The sequence below is a fragment of the Cherax quadricarinatus genome, chromosome 56, assembly GCF_038502225.1.
Source record: "Cherax quadricarinatus isolate ZL_2023a chromosome 56, ASM3850222v1, whole genome shotgun sequence".
In the NCBI taxonomy this organism is placed as follows: Eukaryota; Metazoa; Arthropoda; class Malacostraca; order Decapoda; family Parastacidae; genus Cherax; species Cherax quadricarinatus.
In genome coordinates, this window is record NC_091347.1 from 21865010 (window position 1) to 21890761 (window position 25752).

General features: G+C 42.0%; 1 protein-coding gene across 1 annotated transcript in view; it reads left to right on the top strand.

The window, feature by feature from the left end:
• Positions 1-25752, top strand: part of LOC138854365 (transcription factor RFX4-like) — a 49839-nt gene that overhangs the window by 15821 nt on the left and 8266 nt on the right. Inside the window, exons 3-8 of the mRNA XM_070096988.1 lie at positions 5740-5770; positions 14897-14974; positions 15345-15494; positions 15708-15822; positions 24111-24320; positions 25149-25361. Of these exons, the coding sequence (XP_069953089.1) occupies positions 5740-5770; positions 14897-14974; positions 15345-15494; positions 15708-15822; positions 24111-24320; positions 25149-25361 (797 nt within the window). The remainder of the gene's footprint in view (positions 1-5739; positions 5771-14896; positions 14975-15344; positions 15495-15707; positions 15823-24110; positions 24321-25148; positions 25362-25752) is intronic.

The window sequence follows — 25752 nt, forward strand, 5'->3', positions numbered from 1 at the left end:
GTAGGGGTTAGCATAGTGCCCAACATATCACCAGACTCAAATCAACCAACCGTATCTTCCACGTAAATTAATCAGATCTTCCACGACAGTCAGTAAGATCTTCCATGACAATCAGATTTTCCAAGACAATCCATCAGATCATCCATGACAATCAGATCTTCCATGGGACTAATTACGTGGCAACTTTTCTGTTAAGTCAAGGAGAAATAATCGGGGAGGGGAGGGGTCGATCCCAGAGGGGGGCGTCAACCCCAGGAAAAAAAGTCTTATTTACCCCATGAAGCCAGGGGGAGGCTGCCATCTTTGCCTCTCAACATTGGTGGGTAAAAACAGCTCTTGTGGCACCTTGCTATAAGGGTGAATTCCGGAATGTGGCTACGTGAGATAGGTGGTAATTAGGTTATTAATCTGTCGTGGTTTATGTGAGAAGTCTGTCTCTGGGGTGCTTCAGTTTGGGGCCTATTGGCCTTTGAAAACACCTTAAAACCCCCTCGCGTCCGGAAAGTAAAAAACCCCCTCATCCTCCTTGAAAAACCTGGAAACCCCCCCCGGCGCCCGAAAGACCTAAAACACCCTTCGTCCTTAAAAGAACCAAAACACCCCTCTCGTCCTTGTAAGCCCGAAACCCCCCTCATCGCCCTTGAAACCCCTTTGGGAAACCCCCCTCATCGTCCAAAAAAGACCTAAAAACCCCCCTCATCGCCCTTTAAGAAAACCCAAACCCCCCTCATCGTCCCCAAACTGAAAAACCCCCTCATCGCCCTTTGAACGAAACACCCCTCATCGTCCTTGAAACACCTTGAAACACCCCTCATCGTCCTTGTAAGACCTGGAAACACCCCTCATCGTCCTTGAAACAATCTCTTCTCTCTCTCAAAACACAGATAATCTCCTTAAATATAAATAATCTCCCTTGAACTGCCTAAAATACAGGAAATCAAAATTTAGGACATGTCCCTTAATCTCAATATACATTTAATTTCCCTTAAACAACCTTAAAACATAATCTCCCTTTCTTTAAATACCTTAAACTCACCTGACATACATGACCCATCACACACCTGTCGCTAATTAACAAATGATCGGTATTATAACCACGATTTTTAATATGGAGGGGTAAGCCAGGGGAAGGCCTCGGTCAGATGACTAAAAGCTTCAGGTGGGGGTTTCATATATTTAAAAACTAGCGCCCAGGAAACATTTTGTTGTTTTTCCGAAAATATTGTCCCCCTACTTAAAATTGCCCTCCCCACTTGTTCATGGATGGATATTTCCTTTAAATGTTTAGAGAAAGTGTATCGATTTTCCAAGAGCTAAATTGTGAATGACTATTGTGACGAAAACGCTGTTGTTATTAATATATACAGTAATGTGATGAAATGTAAATGTTCTCTCTCTCTCTGTCTCTCTGTCTCTGTCTCTCTCTCTCTGTCTCTCTCTCTCTCTCTGTCTCTGTCTCTCTCTCTCTCTCTCTCTCTCTCTCTCTCTCTCTCTCTCTCTCTCTGTCTCTCTGTCTCTGTCTCTCTCTCTCTCTCTCTCTCTCTCTCTCTGTCTCTCTCTCTCTCTCTCTCTCTCTCTCTCTCTCTCTCTCTCTCTCTCTCTCTCTCTCTCTCTCTCTCTCTCTCTCTCTCTCTCTCTCACTACGCTACTATCTTTCAACTATTCCGTGAGTCTTCAAACATGACAATTCCTGTAAATCTTTCTCCAAAAAGCCAAGTATGTAGAGATTTGTAATTTGGAAATACTTTTTTTTTTAAATACTTTGATCTCTCTTGTTGAAAATGCAGCCATCTTTGATGTTGACAACCCCGTCTCCGATACCTCAAACTTGACTCTAGCTTCGCTTTAATCTCACAATTCTCAAAATCCCTGGAGGACATTGGGCACATCCTAACACTATGACTACTATATAGTTCTCTCAGTTGTTAGATGTATCTATAACATATCGTCAGGATAACTGTTAGGAGGATTTTTTATTTGTGTTTTGGCTTTGGTTTGGACGGAGGTGGAGGCGTTCGCGAGCTACTCAGGCGTGCAAAATCCTCAATCCGACATCTTATTCTGGACGTTCTTTGGATGAATCCGTCTGACCTCTCACAATTTTTAATATTTTTTCGACTACGTCTTGGGCGAGAAGGAAGAGTAGACGGGAGGACAGGAGAGGAAGGAATAGGTGAGAAAAGTGAAGGTGGGAGGGAAGGAATATTTGAGAAAAGGGAAGGTGAGAGGAAAGGGATGAGGTAAAGAGAAGGGAAAGGGAAAGAGAGAAGGGCCAAAGTGGACGGGTATCAGTAGAGATAGGGAAGGAAGGAGCTAGGAAAGAAATGAAGAAAGAAGGAAAGGCAGAGAATATCGTGTGGAATTCTCGACGCCATTAAAAATTTGACGATATACTTTCAGCGTCACTGTCGCATCATTATTATTATTTATTTTATTTTTTTTTATCCCCTTTTTTGGGACTCCCACCAAAAGGGGGGAAAAATTTTTCCACCATCATTCCTCCATCCTGTCTTGCCAAAAGGGTGCTTTCCCAACATTTTTAAAACTCCCCCCTTAACACCCTCCTTCGGGGTGCAGGCACTGTCCCCCCATCCCCCAGGACTCAATCCGGCCTCCCCGTTTCCCCTAAACCCCCTTCATAAATTTTAAACCCTCCTCCAACAGCACGTCAAATTAAAACCATTTGTCTCCTTTCCTCCTATCAAACACGCTCACGCATCCCTGCGGGAAGTCCAAGCCCCCACACAAAACCCCTTTCCCCCCTCCCCCCCAAACCTTTCGGGCGGACCCTCCCCCGCCTTCCTTCCACTGCAGACTAAACGCCTGAAGTCACTTGTTTCCCCATTCTCTCTACATGCCCGAACCACCTCAAAAACCCCCTCACCCCTCTGGACAACTTTTTTTTAATCCCACCCCTCCCCTAACTTAAAACTAAAATTCTTTTTATATTCACCCACACATTGCCTCAGACATGCTCTCCACCCCCAGCCTTCCCTTGCAACATTCATCACCCATTTTTAAAAATATAAGAGCGTTGGAAAAACTATACTCTCATACATTCCCTTTGCCTCCAAGGACAAAGTTTTTTCTCCACAGACTCCTAAGGAACCACTCCCCTTTTTTCCCCCTCATCAATTCTAGATTCACCTCATCTTTATAGACCCACCCCTGCCACGTCCATCCCAAAATCTGAATACATTCCCCTCCTCCATACTCTCTCCCCCAATCTGATACCCAATCTTTCATCCCCTAATCTTTTTTTATCCCCAAACCTTACTTTTTCCTGTTTTTTTTAATTTTCTTTTTTACCCCCTAAAATTCATCCCCAATCTCCAACTTCTTTAGAATCTCCCGAACATGTCATCAAAAAGGCAACGTGACAACCCCCCTTTTGGTGATTCTTTTTTTTAACCCACCCTTGCCAAGCCCTCGTTTTTACTTCTTTTAAATTTCTATAAATATATTAAACAACCACGGTGACATCATACATCCTTGTCTAAGGCCTACTTTTTTCTGGGAAATAATTTCCTCTTTTCCCACATACTCTAACGGCCTCACTATCCTCTAAAACTCTTCACTGCTTTCAGTAACCTACCTCCTACACCCTACACCCTGCAACATCTGACACCCCCATCACCCTGTCATACGCCTTTTCCAAATCCATAAATGCCCCAGACCTCTTTGCCTTATCTAAATCTGTTCCCTTTTATGTTTTACTGTAAACACCTGGTCCACACCCCCTACCTTTAAAACCCCTTTTTTCATCTCTTCCATTCTCCCTCTTACTCAATTCTTTCAATAACTCTACCATAAATTTCCCGGTTACTCAAAAGACTTATCCCCATAACTTCTACTCTCTTTTGTCCCCCTTTTCCTTTATACAAAGGAACATGTGCTCTCCCAATCCCTAGGTACTTTACCCCCCTTCCATCATTTATTAAATAATTGCACCCCACTCCCAAAATATATCCCACCTGCTTTTCATTTCTGTCTTTTCCCCATCAATCCCCGGGTGCCTTACCCCTTTCATTTTCCTACCCCCTCAAGAAATTCCCCCCCACTCACAACTGGCTCTTCCTCACCCTACAAGATGTTATTCCTCCTTGCCCCCATACACGAAATCACAGCTTCCTTTCTTCATCAACATTTAACAATTCCCCAAAAAATTTCCCCCCATCTTCCCAATACCTCTAACTCCCATTTTTAAAAACCTCTCCCATTTTTAACAAAATCCATTTGTTCTCAGGCTTCCCTTTAAATTGTTTAAACCATAAAACCCCTTATTTTCAACAAAATTTGTTTATAACATCTCCCCCTCTGTCATTTGCTCTTTTACATTGTTACAACCTTTAACCCCTCTTTTTTTCCATATACCCCTTTTACACTTTCTTTTTAAAACTTCTATGCTAAATTTTTCCCTTACTACTCTCTTACATCATCATTCCACCAATCCCCTCTTCCTCCTGCCCCCCTTTCCTGAACCCCAAACTTCTGCTGCCCTAACCTACATTTTTAAACCTACCCCCTCCTCTTGACCCCCTTCCTATGCTCTCATTAGCCCATCTATCCTCTAATGTGTTTATATCTTACCCTAACTCCTCTTTTAGTTTAAAAACCCTTCCCCTCTTCCCTGCCCTTTCTATTCTCCTTTTTCCCATCTCCCTTTTTACCCCAGTTAGCTACAACTAGAAAGTGATCTGATATATCTGTGGCTCCTCTATAAACATGTACACCCTGAAGTCTATAACAGTTTTTTATCTACCAAACATAATCCAACAAACTATTCATTTCCCCCTCATCAATCTTGTATACTTTTTATCCTCTTTTTTTAAAAATTGTTTTCCTAAAATAAACCCTTTCTATACAAAGTTCAATAAAAGGGCCCCTTTTAAAACCCCCAAACTTCCCTTACCACCCCCCCTAAAAGTTTCCCCTCTTTACTTAAGTCCCCTCCCAATTACTCCCCACTTGGTTCAAAGGTTCTATACATTCATTAACATCCCCCAAAATCTCTCTCTCCTCTGCATTCCCCTCTTTTCCGGTGCATGCATTATGACCCCCTTCCATCCCCCTTTCTTTTCCCAAAAATTTGTTTTCACATTCATATTTCTTTCTCCCCTTTCCCTAACGATCATTTAACATTACTCACCCCCTTTCCCTTTTTCTAAATCTCTCAGATACTCCCGATTTAACCCATTTCTTACTAAACCCCCCACCCCTTTTAGCTTTGCGTTTAGGGGCCCGGACATCCCCTTCTTTTCATTCATAACATCAGCAATCATCTGTTTTGTCATCCACTACATCCACGCACATTCAACATCCCAGTTTTATTAAGTTTTTCTTCTTTTTTGAAATGTCTACAGGAGAAGGGGGTAGCCCCTTTCCCCCATTTTTGTCCTTATAAACCCTCTTGGAGGGAAAAATTCTTTCCACTTCCCTGGACAATGAAGAAATAAAGAAGAACAAGGTATTTAGAAAAAGGAGAAAAAACCCAGATGTATGTATATATTATGCATGTGTTCTGTAAGTAAAAGGGAAATAGGAGAGCAAGATATCCCCGTTACTAGCGTGTTTTAGACAGAAAAAAACCAATTATTATTATTATTATTATTATTATTTTATTATTATTATTATTATTTTTTATTATTATTATTATTATTATTATCATCATCATCATCATCATTATCTTCCTAACTTCAATGTTAATATAATACTAACATAACTTCCTGTACATTGCAGCAGAGACATCAAGAAGGAGTCAGACAAGCAGGTAAATAATCTTATGTTGATTATCTTCCTGCCTCTATTACCTCAAATTTTCGACTATTTAGTTATAAAACTTAACTTTACCCTGTTTGAAGTAATATAGCCTTGTCATACCTTATCGTGAGCCCTTGTAAACATTTCCTGTGAATGTGTGTGATTGCTTGTGGTGGGTCGGGTCACGGTTCCTGAGAGGTTTCTTGTGTTTCTCACAGATGGCATTGTTCCCGGGCCGGGGGAACCTGTCTACCGTCCTGCCGGAGTTCCCGTCCCTTAAGGACGTCCTCCTACCCCCTCACGTCCCCCCGGGGATAAGGGGGGAGGATCTTTCACCTAGTGTGAGGACGAGTGGCCCACCCTTTGATACCTGAGGCGGCACCTACCCCCTTTTGGGCCCCTTAACCAGTGTATAACCTCCTTTGTATGTACACTCAGAGGTACACCCCCTTTCCTCAGTTTTATGCACACTGAAAATACACTCTCTTTTTTTTATATTTAAATAAAATACACTTCTCAATGTACACTGGGAGATACACCTCTCAATGTACACTGGGAGATACACCTCTCAATGTACACTGGGAGATACACCTCTCAATGTACACTGGGAGATACACCTCTCAATGTACACTGAGAGATACACCTCTCAATGTACACTGAGAAATACACCTCTCAATGTACACTGGGAAATACACCTCTCAATGTACACTGGGAGATACACCTCTCAATGTACACTGAGAAATACACCTCTCAATGTACACTGGGAGATACCCCCCAATGACACTGGGAAAACACCCCCAATGTACACTGGGAGATACACCTCTCAATGTACACTGAGAAATACACCTCTCAATGTACACTGGGAGATACACCTCTCAATGTACACTGGGAGATACACCTCTCAATGTACACTGAGAGATACCCCTTCTAAATGTACACGGGGAAATACACCCCCCAAATGTACACGGGGAGATACACTCTAAAATGTACACGGGGAGATACACCCAATGTACACGGGGAGATACACCCCTAATGTAACTGGGAGAAAACACTCTCAATGCACGGGAGAGATACACCTAAATGTACACTGGGAAATACACCCCCTAATGTACACTGGGAGATACACCCCCCAATGAACTGGGAGAAACCCTAAATGTACACTGGGAGATACCCCTTCCCAATGTACCCCTGGGAGATACCCCCCCCCAATGTACACGGGGAAATACACCCCAATTTTACACTGGGAGATACCCCTTCCAATGTACACTGGGAGATACACCCCAAATGTACACTGGGAGATACACCCCCAATGACACGGGGAAAACACCTCCTGACACGGGGAGATACACCTCAAGTGTTTTATACTGGGAGATACATTTTCAGTGTATGTTCACTGAAAAACCATTTTCTCAGTATTATCCTGAGAGGTGTGTATCTTTCAGTATATATATAAACTAGGAGAGGTGTACATATATCTCTCAGTATATATACACTAGGAGAGGGGGGGCATATATATTTCGATATATACACTGGGAGAGGTGTACACATATACTTCAGCATATATACATTTAGAGAGGTGTACATATAAAACTTCAGTATATATACACGGGAGAGGTGTAATATAATCTCAGTATATAAAATTTCAGAGAGGTGAAAATATACTTCAGTATAAAACACTAGAGGGTGATATATATATTTTTGGGTATATATAACTAGAGAGGTGTAATAAAATTTTCCCCAGTATATATAACTGGGAGAGGTGACATAATATTTCCCAGTATATATACACTAGGGGGGGTGTAATATATACTTCAGTATATATAACTAGGAGAGGTGTACATATATACTTCAGTATATATACACTAGGAGAGGTGTACATATATCTCTCAGTATATATACACTAGGAGAGGTGTACATATATACTTCAGTATATATACACTAGGAGAGGTGTACATATATATCTCAGTATATATACACTAGGAGAGGTGTACATATATACTTCAGTATATATACACTAGGAGAGGTGTACATATATACTTCAGTATATATACACTAGGAGAGGTGTACATATATATCTCAGTATATATACACTAGGAGAGGTGTACATATATACTTCAGTATATATACACTAGGAGAGGTGTACACATATACTTCAGTATATATACACTAGGAGAGGTGTACATATATACTTCAGTATATATACACTAGGAGAGGTGTACATATATATCTCAGTATATATACACTAGGAGAGGTGTACACATGTATCTCAGTATATATACACTAGGAGAGGTGTACACATGTATCTCAGTATATATACACTAGGAGAGGTGTACACATGTATCTCAGTATATATACACTAGGAGAGGTGTACATATATACCTCAGTATATATACACTAGGAGAGGTGTACATATATACTTCAGTATATATACACTAGGAGAGGTGTACATATATCTCTCAGTATATATACACTAGGAGAGGTGTACATATATACTTCAGTATATATACACTAGGAGAGGTGTACATATATCTCTCAGTATATATACACTAGGAGAGGTGTACATATATACTTCAGTATATATACACTAGGAGAGGTGTACATATATCTCTCAGTATATATACACTAGGAGAGGTGTACATATATACTTCAGTATATATACACTAGGAGAGGTGTACATATATACTTCAGTATATATACACTAGGAGAGGTGTACATATATATCTCAGTATATATACACTAGGAGAGGTGTACACATGTATCTCAGTATATATACACTAGGAGAGGTGTACACATGTATCTCAGTATATATACACTAGGAGAGGTGTACACATGTATCTCAGTATATATACACTAGGAGAGGTGTACATATATCTCTCAGTATATATACACTAGGAGAGGTGTACATATATCTCTCAGTATATATACACTAGGAGAGGTGTACACATGTATCTCAGTATATATACACAAGGAGAGGTGTACACATGTATCTCAGTATATATACACTAGGAGAGGTGTACATATATATCTCAGTATATATACACTAGGAGAGGTGTACATATATACTTCAGTATATATACACTAGGAGAGGTGTACACATATACTTCAGTATATATACACTAGGAGAGGTGTACACATGTATCTCAGTATATATACACAAGGAGAGGTGTACACATGTATCTCAGTATATATACACTAGGAGAGGTGTACACATGTATCTCAGTATATATACACTAGGAGAGGTGTACACATGTATCTCAGTATATATACACTAGGAGAGGTGTACATATATACTTCAGTATATATACACTATGAGAGGTGTACATATATACCTCAGTATATATACACTAGGAGAGGTGTACATATATACTTCAGTATATATACACTAGGAGAGGTGTACATATATACTTCAGTATATATACACTAGGAGAGGTGTACATATATACTTCAGTATATATACACTAGGAGAGGTGTACATATATCTCTCAGTATATATACACTAGGAGAGGTGTACATATATACTTCAGTATATATACACTAGGAGAGGTGTACATATATACTTCAGTATATATACACTAGGAGAGGTGTACATATATCTCTCAGTATATATACACTAGGAGAGGTGTACACATGTATCTCAGTATATATACACTAGGAGAGGTGTACATATATCTCTCAGTATATATACACTAGGAGAGGTGTACATATATCTCTCAGTATATATACACTAGGAGAGGTGTACATATATCTCTCAGTATATATACACTAGGAGAGGTGTACACATATATCTCAGTATATATACACTAGGAGAGGTGTACATATATACTTCAGTATATATACACTAGGAGAGGTGTACATATATACTTCAGTATATATACACTAGGAGAGGTGTACATATATACTTCAGTATATATACACTAGGAGAGGTGTACATATATACTTCAGTATATATACACTAGGAGAGGTGTACATATATACTTCAGTATATATACACTAGGAGAGGTGTACATATATACTTCAGTATATATACACTAGGAGAGGTGTACATATATACCTCAGTATATATACACTAGGAGAGGTGTACATATATACCTCAGTATATATACACTAGGAGAGGTGTACATATATACCTCAGTATATATACACTAGGAGAGGTGTACATATATATCTCAGTATATATACACTAGGAGAGGTGTACATATATACTTCAGTATATATACACTAGGAGAGGTGTACATATATACTTCAGTATATATACACTAGGAGAGGTGTACATATATACTTCAGTATATATACACTAGGAGAGGTGTACATATATACTTCAGTATATATACACTAGGAGAGGTGTACATATATACTTCAGTATATATACACTAGGAGAGGTGTACTTATATATCTCAGTATATATACACTAGGAGAGGTGTACATATATATCTCAGTATATATACACTAGGAGAGGTGTACATATATACTTCAGTATATATACACTAGGAGAGGTGTACATATATACTTCAGTATATATACACTAGGAGAGGTGTACATATATATCTCAGTATATATACACTAGGAGAGGTGTACATATATACTTCAGTATATATACACTAGGAGAGGTGTACATATATACTTCAGTATATATACACTAGGAGAGGTGTACATATATATCTCAGTATATATACACTAGGAGAGGTGTACATATATACTTCAGTATATATACACTAGGAGAGGTGTACATATATACTTCAGTATATATACACTAGGAGAGGTGTACATATATATCTCAGTATATATACACTAGGAGAGGTGTACATATATATCTCAGTATATATACACTAGGAGAGGTGTACATATATACTTCAGTATATATACACTAGGAGAGGTGTACATATATATCTCAGTATATATACACTAGGAGAGGTGTACATATATACTTCAGAATATATACACTAGGAGAGGTGTACATATATACTTCAGTATATATACACTAGGAGAGGTGTACATATATATCTCAGTATATATACACTAGGAGAGGTGTACATATATATCTCAGTATATATACACTAGGAGAGGTGTACATATATACTTCAGTATATATACACTAGGAGAGGTGTACATATATACTTCAGTATATATACACTAGGAGAGGTGTACATATATATCTCAGTATATATACACTAGGAGAGGTGTACATATATACTTCAGTATATATACACTAGGAGAGGTGTACATATATACTTCAGTATATATACACTAGGAGAGGTGTACATATATATCTCAGTATATATACACTAGGAGAGGTGTACATATATACTTCAGTATATATACACTAGGAGAGGTGTACATATATACTTCAGTATATATACACTAGGAGAGGTGTACATATATATCTCAGTATATATACACTAGGAGAGGTGTACATATATATCTCAGTATATATACACTAGGAGAGGTGTACATATATACTTCAGTATATATACACTAGGAGAGGTGTACATATATATCTCAGTATATATACACTAGGAGAGGTGTACATATATACTTCAGTATATATACACTAGGAGAGGTGTACATATATACTTCAGTATATATACACTAGGAGAGGTGTACATATATACTTCAGTATATATACACTATGAGAGGTGTACATATATATCTCAGTATATATACACTAGGAGAGGTGTACATATATACTTCAGTATATATACACTAGGAGAGGTGTACATATATACTTCAGTATATATACACTAGGAGAGGTGTACATATATACTTCAGTATATATACACTAGGAGAGGTGTACATATATACTTCAGTATATATACACTATGAGAGGTGTACATATATATCTCAGTATATATACACTATGAGAGGTGTACATATATACTTCAGTATATATACACTAGGAGAGGTGTCCATATATACCTCAGTATATATACACTTGCATCTGTTATTCACTCCAGATTATTCAGCATTATCATTGTATTTTCATTCATCATCTTCCACACGGGTTATACAAGGTTAGATTAAGCTTCCTAACATAATTTACAAGCTATTTCACTAAATTAATATCCTTGCTTATTTTGATCTGTGAATTATTAAAACAATGTTAAGTGTTGAGGGCAGGTGAGCACTAGCAGTGTTGCAGGCTTGATCCTCCGTCCACTGGCACACTCACACCATTTTCATGCATCTGGTTTGTATTTTTAATATTTTGTTATCGTTTCTCTTTCTTTTCTATCTCTTTCATGCGCTCCCCCACCTGACATTATGGACTCTCCCTGGTGTGGACTCCCCCACCTGACATTATGGACTCTCCCTGGTGTGGACTCCCCCACCTGACATTATGGACTCTCCCTGGTGTGGACTCCCCCACCTGACATCATGGACTCTCCTGGTGTGGACTCCCCCACCTGACATTATGGACTCTCCCTGGTGTGGACTCCCCCACCTGACATCATGGACTCTCCCTGGTGTGGACTCCCCCACCTGACATTATGGACTCTCCCTGGTGTGGACTCCCCCACCTGACATTATGGACTCTCCCTGGTGTGGACTCCCCCACCTGACATCATGGACTCTCCTGGTGTGGACTCCCCCACCTGACATTATGGACTCTCCCTGGTGTGGACTCCCCCACCTGACATCATGGACTCTCCTGGTGTGGACTCCCCCACCTGACATTATGGACTCTCCCTGGTGTGGACTCCCCCACCTGACATCATGGACTCTCCCTGGTGTGGACTCCCCCACCTGACATTATGGACTCTCCCTGGTGTGGACTCCCCCACCTGACATTATGGACTCTCCCTGGTGTGGACTCCCCCACCTGACATTATGGACTCTCCCTGGTGTGGGCTCCCCCACCTGACATTATGGACTCTCCCTGGTGTGGACTCCCCCACCTGACATCATGGACTCTCCTGGTGTGGTCTCCCCCACCTGACATTATGGACTCTCCCTGGTGTGGACTCCCCCACCTGACATCATGGACTCTCCTGGTGTGGACTCCCCCACCTGACATTATGGACTCTCCCTGGTGTGGACTCCCCCACCTGACATTATGGACTCTCCCTGGTGTGGACTCCCCCACCTGACATTATGGACTCTCCCTGGTGTGGACTCCCCCACCTGACATTATGGACTCTCCCTGGTGTGGACTCCCCCACCTGACATTATGGACTCTACCTGGTGTGGACTCCCCCACCTGACATTATGGACTCTCCCTGGTGTGGACTTCCCCACCTGACATTATGGACTCTCCCTGGTGTGGACTCCCCCACCTGACATTATGGACTCTCCCTGGTGTGGACTCCCCCACCTGACATTATGGACTCTCCCTGGTGTGGACTCCCCCACCTGACATTATGGACTCTCCCTGGTGTGGACTTCCCCACCTGACATTATGGACTCTCCCTGGTGTGGACTCCCCCACCTGACATTATGGACTCTCCCTGGTGTGGACTCCCCCACCTGACATTATGGACTCTCCCTGGTGTGGACTCCCCCACCTGACATCATGGACTCTCCCTGGTGTGGACTCCCCCACCTGACATCATGGACTCTCCCTGGTGTGGACTCCCCCACCTGACATTATGGACTCTCCCTGGTGTGGACTTCCCCACCTGACATTATGGACTCTCCCTGGTGTGGACTCCCCCACCTGACATCATGGACTCTCCCTGGTGTGGACTCCCCCACCTGACATTATGGACTCTCCCTGGTGTGGACTCCCCCACCTGACATTATGGACTCTCCCTGGTGTGGACTCCCCCACCTGACATTATGGACACTCCCTGGTGTGGACTCCCCCACCTGACATCATGGACTCTCCCTGGTGTGGACTCCCCCACCTGACATCATGGACTCTCCCTGGTGTGGACTCCCCCACCTGACATTATGGACTCTCCCTGGTGTGGACACCCCCGCCTGACATCATGGACTCTCCCTGGTGTGGACTCCCCCACCTGACATTATGGACTCTCCCTGGTGTGGACTCCCCCACCTGACATCATGGACTCTCCCTGGTGTGGACTCCCCCACCTGACATCATGGACTCTCCCTGGTGTGGACTCCCCCACCTGACATTATGGACTCTCCCTGGTGTGGACTCCCCCACCTGACATTATGGATTCTCCCTGGTGTGGACTCCCCCACCTGACATTATGGACTCTCCCTGGTGTGGACTCCCCCACCTGACATCATGGACTCTCCCTGGTGTGGACTCCCCCACCTGACATTATGGACTCTCCCTGGTGTGGACTCCCCCACCTGACATCATGGATTCTCCCTGGTGTGGACTCCCCCACCTGACATTATGGACTCTCCCTGGTGTGGACTCCCCCACCTGACATCATGGACTCTCCCTGGTGTGGACTCCCCCACCTGACATTATGGACTCTCCCTGGTGTGGACTCCCCCACCTGACATTATGGATTCTCCCTGGTGTGGACTCCCCCACCTGACATTATGGACTCTCCCTGGTGTGGACTCCCCCACCTGACATCATGGACTCTCCCTGGTGTGGACTCCCCCACCTGACATTATGGACTCTCCCTGGTGTGGACTCCCCCACCTGACTTTATGGATTCTCCCTGGTGTGGACTCCCCCACCTGACATTATGGACTCTCCTTGGTGTGGACTCCCCCACCTGACATTATGGACTCTCCCTGGTGTGGACTCCCCCACCTGACATTATGGACTCTCCCTGGTGTGGACTCCCCCACCTGACATTATGGATTCTCCCTGGTGTGGACTCCCCCACCTGACATTATGGACTCTCCCTGGTGTGGACTCCCCCACCTGACATCATGGACTCTCCCTGGTGTGGACTCCCCCACCTGACATTATGGACTCTCCCTGGTGTGGACTCCCCCACCTGACTTTATGGATTCTCCCTGGTGTGGACTCCCCCACCTGACATTATGGACTCTCCTTGGTGTGGACTCCCCCACCTGACATTATGGACTCTCCCTGGTGTGGACTCCCCCACCTGACATTATGGACTCTCTCTGGTGTGGACTCCTCCACGTGTCATGATGGACTGGGTCCTCCTGGTGATGTGGACTCCCCCACGTGTCATGATGGACTCTCCTTGGTTGTATGGACTCCCCCACGTGTCATGATGGACTCTCCATGCTGGTGCAGGTTGCCACCTTCGTAATGATGTATCGGACACATTGTCAACGTATCCTGGACACTGTCATCCGTGCCAGCTTCGACGAGGTGAGTGCAATCACGGGGGAAGAAGGAGGAGGAGGAGGAAGTTTTATAGCGATAAGACGCTTGGTACTATTACTGATCCATTAGGGTTTATCATCTCCTGAGAATAATTACAGGTCATATCTATCATATTGCTAAGAGTACAAAATACAGTGTATGTAGCGTTATTATTGCCTAGTTACATAAACTGATAGTAAAGCAGAAGGCTCTCTCCCTAAGTGAACTCTCGGCCTTCCAGACTATTATCAGTCACTGATCTCTTTATTTAAATCTCTACGCTGCCTTATCTAACGTGACCTGTTCTCTCCACCATGCTGACCTGCAACGACTTGTGTTGACCCTACGTGACCTGACTGCTGTGACCTGGGCACAGATTCAGAGCTTCCTACTTCACTTCTGGCAGGGCATGCCCCCGCACCTGGGCAGCATCCTCAGTACCAACGTCCTGGTCAACCTGGTGGGGGTGTGTGACTCTATCCTCTACCGTGCTATCTGCAGTGTTCTCATGCCCTCTGTCCTGCAGGTGAGGACCACCAGGGGCCCTAGAGAAGGGTCCCAGGGACCTCCTGCAGCTAGGAAGTCCTAGCCCATAGGCAATATATGTATGGATTAATTAAGACATATAAACCAAGTAATCCAACCAGTTTCCTGCATACTATCCAAATGGCTTTACTAAGAGAGCGATAGTCTTGCGAAGAAGTATAATAAACTATTTCTAATTACCTATTCTCCACAGGCCATCCCGGATAGTCTTACACAGGTCATCAGGAAATTCACCCATGACCTTGACTCGTGGCTCAAGGTGGCCCTCGATGACCTCCCAGACAACCTCAGACAGGTCAAGATTGACCGTAAGTACCTCTCATCATGCGGTTATTCCCTCCTTCTCCTCCTTCCTCGGATCAAACCGTATTACATTCCATTCTATACGAACTGTGTGACTATGGCAGGTTTAGCGCTCTCGTAAATACAACAGCAGCAGCAGCAACAACAACAACAACAACAACAACAACAACAACAATAATAATAATAATAATAATAATAATAATAATAATAATAATAATAATAATAATAATCCTTTTAATTTGAGTGAGAAGGGTTGGACTTGAGAGGGACCTGCCTAGCATGGGCCAGTAGGCCTGCTGCAGTGTTCTTCCATTCTTATTTTATTTGAGAAAGTATGAAGCATACATTAGACGGGTTAGACACATGTACAACACTTGGTACACTCGTACTAGGTGATGAGTGTACCTCCTGAGCTGTTGTAAACTTCAGGTATCTGTAAACTACAAGATTAATATTTCCTAATTTATCTAACTTATCACTAAGGTACTAAGAGTTATACTCATAGACTACTTATGATTGGTAAATTTTCTCACCTTATAACCGAACCGATTACGATTTAAATGAATGACTGAAGGTTAATAGATTGAACACAAACTCAAACTTCTCTCCTTACACCGTTCTTCTTTGTATTGGACTGATGAATCCACTGTGTAGCGAGACATTTCCTTATTAAAGATTCCCATGTGTTGCATAAGTATCTCAATTTTCAATGACTGACGTATTTCAATAATTCAAATTCAATTCAAAGTTTATTGTCTATAAAGATTACAATGTTGGATTTACAGAATTTGGTTGTTGTGTAGTTTACTTGTAGTTAAATAATGATTACAGAGTGTACCACTAGAACGCCTGGCATGGCTAGGCATTTCGGGCAGACTTAGTTTAATTCTTTATTTTAAAATATTACAAATTATGAGGTATTACAACCCAGGATTCCAAATGGCCTGTTACCCCGGGTGTAATGGGAGCAAATAAACACAGTAGAAAAAGTTTAGACTTGTATTATCCTTCACCAATTTAGAACAGCAATATGTACACTATGTACAGTGATAAGTATAGTGCACTCCACGGTAAGCAAAGCAGAAATAGAAGCCACAAGATAGCAGACCGTGCTTCAACCAGCTCTAGAATGGGAATGACAAGGGCAGACAGGAGAGCGGTACCCACATAACCTCTGCGATTGCCAAAATCATCTTCTTATTGGCTAGAACCTGGTCACTAGTTGAACGACGGGGCCCCATCATCAACTCTTAGCAACCTGGTTCGCTGATTGGGGGAGATAGCCTGTAAATGAGGGTGTGTACATGCGCCGAATAAAGGTTACGTACTCTTTGCATGCCACACCCCCACCCCGAGAAGGCTCAGGATTAGGCTGCCACCTCCCAGTGGTAACCGTGCCGCCATGGCACAAAATAATGGGACCGCCTTTCCTCTCCACCATCCAACTCTTAGATAGAGCTCAGCTTTTCTCTTGACCAAAAGCCAAACTCTAAACTTAGAGTGAGACAGCAGTCAGACAGGCTAGCATAGGTCCAAGATACAGGCGGACGGTAGCCCGCATCCCCTCACTAAAAAAAAAAAACCCACACCAGGGGATAAAAAAAAAAGAGCATGAAAAGGGGTTACCACAAATAACATCCTAACCTAAATAAATTATACTCTAGATAAAGAGTCTGCCAACATATTTTCTTTGCCGGCAATATATTTAATGGACATATTATATGGCTGCAGCCTTAGCGTCCAGCGCATAAGCCTTGTGTTGTGGTTCTTCATGGCTTGGAGATATACTAGAGGATTGTGATCACTGTAGACTGTGACCACCTGCGATGTCTGGCCCACATAAACATCGAAATGCTCCAAAGCCAGTACCAGCGCGAGGGCTTCTTTTTCAATGGTAGAATAAGCCCTCTGATGCGGCTGGAACTTGGCTGAAAAGTATGCTACAGGCTGCAACTCCTTGTTCCCGATTTGTAATAGTACTGCCCCAACCCCAGACTCACAAGCATCAACCTGTAATGAAAAAGGTTTGGAGAAGTCTGGAGACAAGAGAATGGGTGCAGTACACAATAATCTTTTTGCTTTATTAAAAGCAGTGTTACAGTCTGACGTCCAATTAAAGGGGACTTTATGACTGGTAAGAGAGGTAAGAGGGGCTTCAATATCTGAGAAATTCTTACAGAATCTTCTGTAAAATCCTATCATGCCTAGGAAACGTTGAAGAGATTTCCTATCATGAGGAACTGGATAATCTTTAATAGAAAGAACTTTAGCAAGTTTAGGTGCAACTTTACCACTACCTACTTCATGGCCTAGAAAAGTGACAGTGGCCTGGCCAAAGGAAGATTTAGATAAATTAACTGTTAAATGGGAACTCTTAAAGGTCTCAAAAAGAGCCTTAAGTCTAAGTAGGTGTTGATCCCAAGTGTCAGACACCACAACAATATCATCTAGGTACGCTGCCGTGCCTTCAAGTCCTTTAATAGCCTGATGGATAAGTTTCTGGAATGAAGAGGGGGAATTTTTCATTCCGAAGGGGGTAACTGTGTATTGATAATGACCTCCTGGAATTACGAAGGCAGAGATTTCCTTCGCCTTATCTGTCAAAGGTACCTGATAGTAGCCTTTAAGGAGATCTAATTTGGACACAAAAGTAGCCTTACCCACAAAGTCAATTACGTCATCCAGACGAGGAAGAGGGTAAGCATCTGTAATTGTGACCTCGTTCACTTTACGGTAGTCTGTACACATACGAAACCCTCCATCAGCCTTCTTCACAAGGATGCACGGTGAAGCCCATGGACTAGATGACTCCTCCACTAAACCATGCTTTAACAAAAATTCTACTTCCTGCTGAAGTAGCCTTTGCTTTTCAGGATTAGCTCTGTAGGGGGAGAGTTTAATTGGTTTAGAGTTTCCCACATCTACATCATGATAACCTAACGTACATTTTTTCGGCACATCCGAAAAAATATTAGGATATGACTGTAGAAGCTCAGTTAAATTTGTTGCTTGCATTTCAGATAATCCCTCCATTAAAGGGCTAGGATCCTTGAGGAGGACAGAATTTGAAAGTTTAATATTAATTTCAGAGATAGAGTGCAAAGAGTCAGAGTCGTCCTCAGGGGTAGAGGACAGAGTCATTACTGGGACTTTATCTGGTGTATGGAAGTATTTTAATTGATTAATGTGGTAAGTTTTAGTTTTTGAGGTTTTATCAATGGGAGCTACCACATAATTTACATCAGATAACCTACTTACAATCTGCATAGGTCCCGTAAATCTAACTTTCAAGGTGTGGCCAGGTATAGGTTCCTGCACCAACACCTTGTCTCCTGGATGGAAGGAGCGGAATTGTGCACTTCTGTCATACCTCTGTTTCATCTTACTTTGAGCTGTCTTTAGGTTAGCCTTGGCTAACTGACGTGCCACCTGCAACCTTGAAGACGGGTTGTAGAGTGCTGAGCTAACGTCTGCTCCCATCCATCCTTCTTTGAGCACCCGAAGAGGACCTCGTACATTGTGCCCAAAGATCAGCTCAGAAGGACTATACCCTGTAGACTCTTGCACAGTCTCTCGTACTGAGAACAGCAACAAAGGTAGTGATTCATCCCAGTCTGTAGGAAAGTGCATGCAAAAACTTCTCATCATTGTTTTTAATGTCTGATGGAATCTTTCCAAGGCGCCTTGGGACTGAGGATGATAGGCAGTGGATAAGTTGTGGATTATCCCTAACCTAGTTAATACTTCCCTAAATGCTTTGGCAGTGAAGTTAGTACCTTGATCACTTTGAATAGTTTTAGGAATGCCAAAACAAGAAATGAATTTTGTTAAAGCTTTGAGAATAGCTTTAGTATTAATACTACGCATGGGAATTGCTTCAGGATATCTGGTTACTTTATCCATAATCGTAAATAAATACTGATTTCCAGACTTTGACCTAGGTAGTGGACCTACACAATCTATAATTAAATCTGCAAAAGGTTCTCCATCAGCAGGTATAGGTTGGAGAGGTGCAGGTTTAATGGAATGTCCAGGTTTTCCAACTTGCTGACATTCTCGGCAACACCTAATATGATTCTTCACATCTTTCTTTAATTTTGGCCAATAAAATTCTTTTGTGATTCTATACAAGGTTTTTGTAATTCCTAAGTGACCTCCTAATGACGTATTATGATTTATATTTAATATTTGAGGTCTATACTTTGTTGGAACCACTAACCTGTCATACAATTGCCGGCCCTCTATCTCCTTACCAGTCTCAGTGCAGATCAAATAATCGTTTTTAACTTCATACTTGACCGGATGACCCAAAGAGGATTTACCCATGGCTGCCTCAAAAGCGAATTTTAAAGAAGGGTCCTTTCGTTGTTCCTCCCGGAAGGACAGTCCCTCGGGCATGGAAACAGACATCTGGCAATCTGGCTAAGTGACTAAATACTAGTTTGTGAGTTTAGCAATGTGAATGCTTTTGTTTTGGCACAGTACATAGTTTCAGTATTGGAGTATCATAGGATTCATTATTTTAAGATTGAGATAAATATTTCTGTTTATGGTCAAATGGGTGAGTGAGTGTAAGTGTGAACCACCAGGTGGTATTCGTGTAGTTAGTTGATGGGGTGTATCAGGGAGATAAGATGTTTTCTAATGGTAGTTTTGAAGGTGATGAATGTGTCTGCAGTTCTAGAGTTCTCAGGTAGGGTGTTCCAGATTTTAGGGCCTTTGACATACATTGAATTTTTGTAAAGGTTTAGTCGGACACGGGGAATGTCGTAGAGATGTTTGTGTCTGGTGTTATGCCTGTGGGTTCTGTCACAACTATCAAGAAAGCGTTTTAGGTCAAGGTTGATATTGGAATTTAAGGTCCTGTAGATGTAGATTGCACAGTAGTAAGTGTGGATGTACTGAACAGGGAGCAAGTTTAGATCTATGAAGAGTGGGGGGGGGGGGTGTTGCCAGGGATGGGATTTAGTGATTATTCTTACTGCAGCTTTTTGTTGGGTTATTATTGGCTTTAGGTGTGTTGCTGCAGTAGATCCCCAAGCACAAATAGCATAGGTGAGGTATGGATAAATAAGTGAGTGGTATAGTGTGAGAAGGGCATTTTGCGGCACGTAGTATCGTATCTTGGAGAGGATCCCAACCGTTTTGGATACTTTTTTGGTTATGTGTTGGATATGGATGCTGAAATTCAGGTTGTTGTCAAGGTATAGGCCTAGGAATTTGCCCTCATTATGTCTGGTAATTAGAGTGTTGTCGATCTTAATGTTAATTTGTGCATCTCCTGCTCTGCTACCAAACATAATATAGTAGGTTTTGTCAGTGTTAAGCGTAAGTTTATTGGCTCTCATTCAAGTCGATATTTTGATCAGCTCCTCGTTAACAATGGTGTTGAGGGTGGCAAGATTAGGGTGAGAGATGACATAAGTCGTGTCGTCAGCAAAGAGAATGGGTTTCAGGTGTTGGGATACGTTTGGAAGATCATTGATGTATATGAGGAAGAGCAGGGGACCAAGGACACTTCCCTGCGGAACTCCAGTATCAAGTGGCCGTGTTGTTGATGCTGTGTCTTTAATGGTGACATACTGATACCTATTAGTAAGGTAAGATTTGAAATAAGCAAACGCATGGCCTCTTATACCGTAATGGTCAAGTTTGTGGAGTAGGATGTCGTGGTCTACTGTGTCAAAAGCTTTTCTTAGGTCAATAAAAATTCCTAGTGGATATTCCTTATTTTCCAATGCTGTGTAAAGCAGATCTAGCATTTTTATGATTGCATCATTAGTGCTTTTATTTTTCCTGAATCCAAATTGGCAGGGGTTGAGTATGTTTTGTGCTGTTATAAATGAATATAGTCTCCTGTGCACGAGTTTCTCAAAGATTTTGGATAGCAATGGTAAGTTTGATATTGGCCTATAGTTGTTTAAGTCTGTAGGGTCACCACCTTTATGTAATGGTGTAACCCTTGCCATCTTGAGTAGTTTCGGGAAGGTGCTAGTTTCTAGTGACTTGTTAAAAAGTAATGAAATAGCATGCGAAAGGATATGGGCCGCTCGCTTGTACAGTAATGGTGGGACATTAGACAGATTCCCTGAGTTGTTTTTAAGTGACTTTATAATCTCGGTGACTTCCGAGGGCTCAGTTGGTGCAAGATAGAAGGAATTTGGGAAATTCCCATCTAGGTAGTCCCCGGCATGGGCATTGGTATGTGGGATTTTATTGGCGAGATTAGATCCTATGGTTGAGAAGAAGTCGTTTATCTTGTTAGCTGTGTCAGTGGGATGTAGTGGTGTTTCATTAGGTTTAGTTAGGACAATATTCTTGTTTTTTTTCAGTTTGTGGGTCCCTAGAATCTTAGAGAGTGTTTTCCAGGTTTTTTTATATCTCCTCTAGTGTCTGTGAATCTACTGGAGTAGTATAGTTGTTTGGCTTTCTTTATTACTTTGGTGAGAACTGATGAATAGTGTTTAAGAATATCTTTGTGTATTAAGCCCTGTCTATATTGCTTTTCATATTGGTGTTTCTTGTCTATGGATTTCAGAATGGTGCTGGTTAGCCATGGGCAACCAAGCCGTTTGTTTGTGATCTGTTTCTTTTTTATAGGACAATGTTTGTTGTATAGTCTAAGTAATTTGTTAAGAAAAATGTCTGTCCAGTCATCAATACCATTAGCCTTGGAGAATTCTGTAGGCCAGTCAACAATCTCTAGGTCAGCTGTGAACTTCCTTATTGAGGCCTCGTCATGGAGTCTAAATGAGACTTTGTTGTATTCAAGTGGTGGTTTACTAATGTTTGTCAGGAGGAAGGTAGGGTAGTGGTCTGTAGTGCTATCTGTGATTATCCCTGATTTAAGGGGGGCTAGTATATTGGTCCATATGTGGTCTATTATGGTTGCACTTGTCTCAGTGAGCCTGGTTGGTTTAGTTATTGTTGGTATGAGAAGTGTGTTGTTCATATTGTTGATGAAATCAGTTACAGGCTGATTATCTAGTAAGCCAAGGTTGATGTTGAAGTCTCCAGCTAAGAGAAGGTGGTGCTTATTCAGTTGTCTGTTTGTTATTAGTGACTTTAATTTCTCACTGAAATTTGGGATGTTTGTGTGAGGTATCCGGTAAATGGCACCGATTGTTATAGGTGTCTTAAGGTTTTTTACAGTAAAATTAGCAAAAATGTATTCCCCATATTCATCACTAAAGCAAGTGGTGCTAATACAAGATAATTGGTTAGAGTAATAGATTGCAATACCACCCCAACTTGGTTTGGTCTGCAGTTGTGAATTGCTGTGTATCCTGGTAGAGGGTAGATATCTATTGTGTCCTGCTTAAGCCAGGTCTCAGTAAGAATAATGCAGGAGAAGGGTGTCTTTAGTGATTCAAGGAGTGCCAGGAGGTCATCATAGTGTTTGCTTAAGGACCTGATGTTGTAGTTAAGTACTGATAGACTTTTAGCATTGTTTAGGATAGTGCTGGCTTGTGATGCTGTGTAATAAAGGCAGTTACTTTCCAATAGGTTTTGATTGGGTGTCAGATTATGGAGGTTTAGATCAGGGTCAACGTGATCAATCATCTTCTAGGTTTAAATTATGGTTATTTATATCCTGAGTTGTGTGTTGAGTTCTAGTACTGATATCTGTAGTGGTAGGAAGTTTGGACAAGTATATAGCTAGAGTATTTTGGTCATGTAGAGTATAGTCACTACTACACATAATGAAGTTGATGTTGTCTATGTGTTGTGCTGGAATGATGGTGATCCTAGCTGGTATACTCTATGAGCAGGACGCAGACACAGATGGCGCAGACACAGGAACCTCTCCACAGACCTGAGTAGAAGACATAGATAAGAATCCCACAGGCACACTGAATGGCGGAGTTTCACTGTCTGTCTCTGCTCTTTTGCTTGTTCAGGCGTCTAGTTCTGATGTAGTTTAGGTTGAATTATGAGACACCGCCTGTACCTCCCTTGTAACTCACATGGTACTGCCTGCTGTCTCTGCCCGTCCTTCACACACACAGTATTCTCTAATAATTTTGACTATTCAATATGAAAATTATCTCTTCTACTGTCTCCAGTGATATATTCGTCAGTATTACATTGAAGAAGTCTGTTGCGCAGGCGAAACGTTTCGTGAATAAAGATACCTATGTATTTCACATGTGTCTTATTTATCAACTTGCCAGTATTATATACCATCAAAAATATGATAGTAAATACTAGTTAAGTAGTAGTTCTGTTCATGGAACTTGTTCTTCAGAACTTCCTGGATTATTCTATGTTTTTTTTCGCTATGTTGTTACAGTCGCGTGTCGTTTCTCGCGGATGTTGCGCCGGCAGACGTCGCTGAACCACCTGTGTCAAGCGTCGCGGATGGTGCTACACGCCCCGGACATCACACAACAGATGGTGCAAGACTGGCGTCAGGTGGACCTCGAGACAATCAGCAGACACACTCTTTACTCCATGGACAAGCACACTACTAGTGGTGTTACCGTCGACCTCATCATGAGTCGTGAGTTCTGCTACACTCATCCATTTGTAAGCTACTGTAGGAGAGACCATCTTTATTATGAGTAGCCAGTCGCCCTAAACCCACCCACTTGACAGCTACTGTAGGAGAGACCCATCTTTATCATGAGTAGTTAGTCGCCCTCAGCCCACCCACTTGACAGCTACTCTAAGAGAGAGACTCATCTTTATTATGAGTGGCTAGTCGTCCCCAGCCCACCCACTGGACTGTTACTGTAGGCGGTGCTTGTGGTGATCCTGTATAGTGGGGAGAGATCGTGTTATCATTTAACACTATACAAAGACTCCTCTAAGCTATTGTTATGGTGTAGGTTGTTGGTACGTGATACTGTTAGGGACCACCTGTACGTTACTTAATAGTGGTAGGATGACCCCTCAAGACACTGCGGAAGGAGAGATAGAACTACAAGACTGGGATTTTCGTGCAGGTTGCTGTGCCGTCACTGAGTACTATACCGAGGAGGGGTAACACGGGACACTAGCACATTCTCATCACTGGCTGTCAACCTTAATAAGGATCAAACCAGTGAATGCTCAAGCGGATTTATTATTTTTAAAGCTATTTTGTTTCCTCTTTTTTATTACATCTGTTGGTATCCACTGTTGTATTTAACTTATTACGGTGTATTTTATAGAATTTAATGCACTAATTTATACTTAAAGTTGTGACCTGAATATAAATTTGCAATGTTTCAGTAAATATTACGCAATTTTGTAGTGTATATTTACTGTAGTGTGTTACACTGGATTGCCCTTTATTGAAGTGCATGCTGATAATGTGTTGTAGTATACAGTGATTGTTGTGCTGCAGTGTACAGTGAGTTTGAGAGACTGCTGGAAGAGGGAGCGCCCCTGGAGGCTTACAGCGAGTGGTTGGAGGCGATGGTTGAGCGCTGTGTGCTGCTGGGGGCACGCAAGAACAAGGCGCCCATACACAAAGTGGCGCACTCCTTCCTCCTCATGTGGTCCTGCTTTGGTACCAGAGTAATCAGAGACATGACCCTACATTCAGCCCCGAGTTTTGGTAAGTGACTTCTGTATCTAGTGACACGAAACACACAAACCCACAAGCAGACATAGACGTCAAGTGGGAAGTTGCTTCCATGTAGGTTTATGTGCTATGTTGAGAGCTCCCTACACTATTACTCTCATGTCATGTACATGTAGGTTATGGGGTAGATCATCATATTATTCATTGTATACAATATCGACAAGTTGATCAATGGTTTAGGCTATAGGTCCAACCATCTTCTATTAATGTTGAGTGACGGAACACCACAAAATTACTTCTCCATTGCTTCCATTCTCTTCAGTAGTAGTCACCCCTGTATTCTACTGAAGAAGTCTCCTGTGCGGACGAAACATTACAGCATCACAGATGCCCAAGTTCTGCATATTTGGGGTGAATCAGTTCA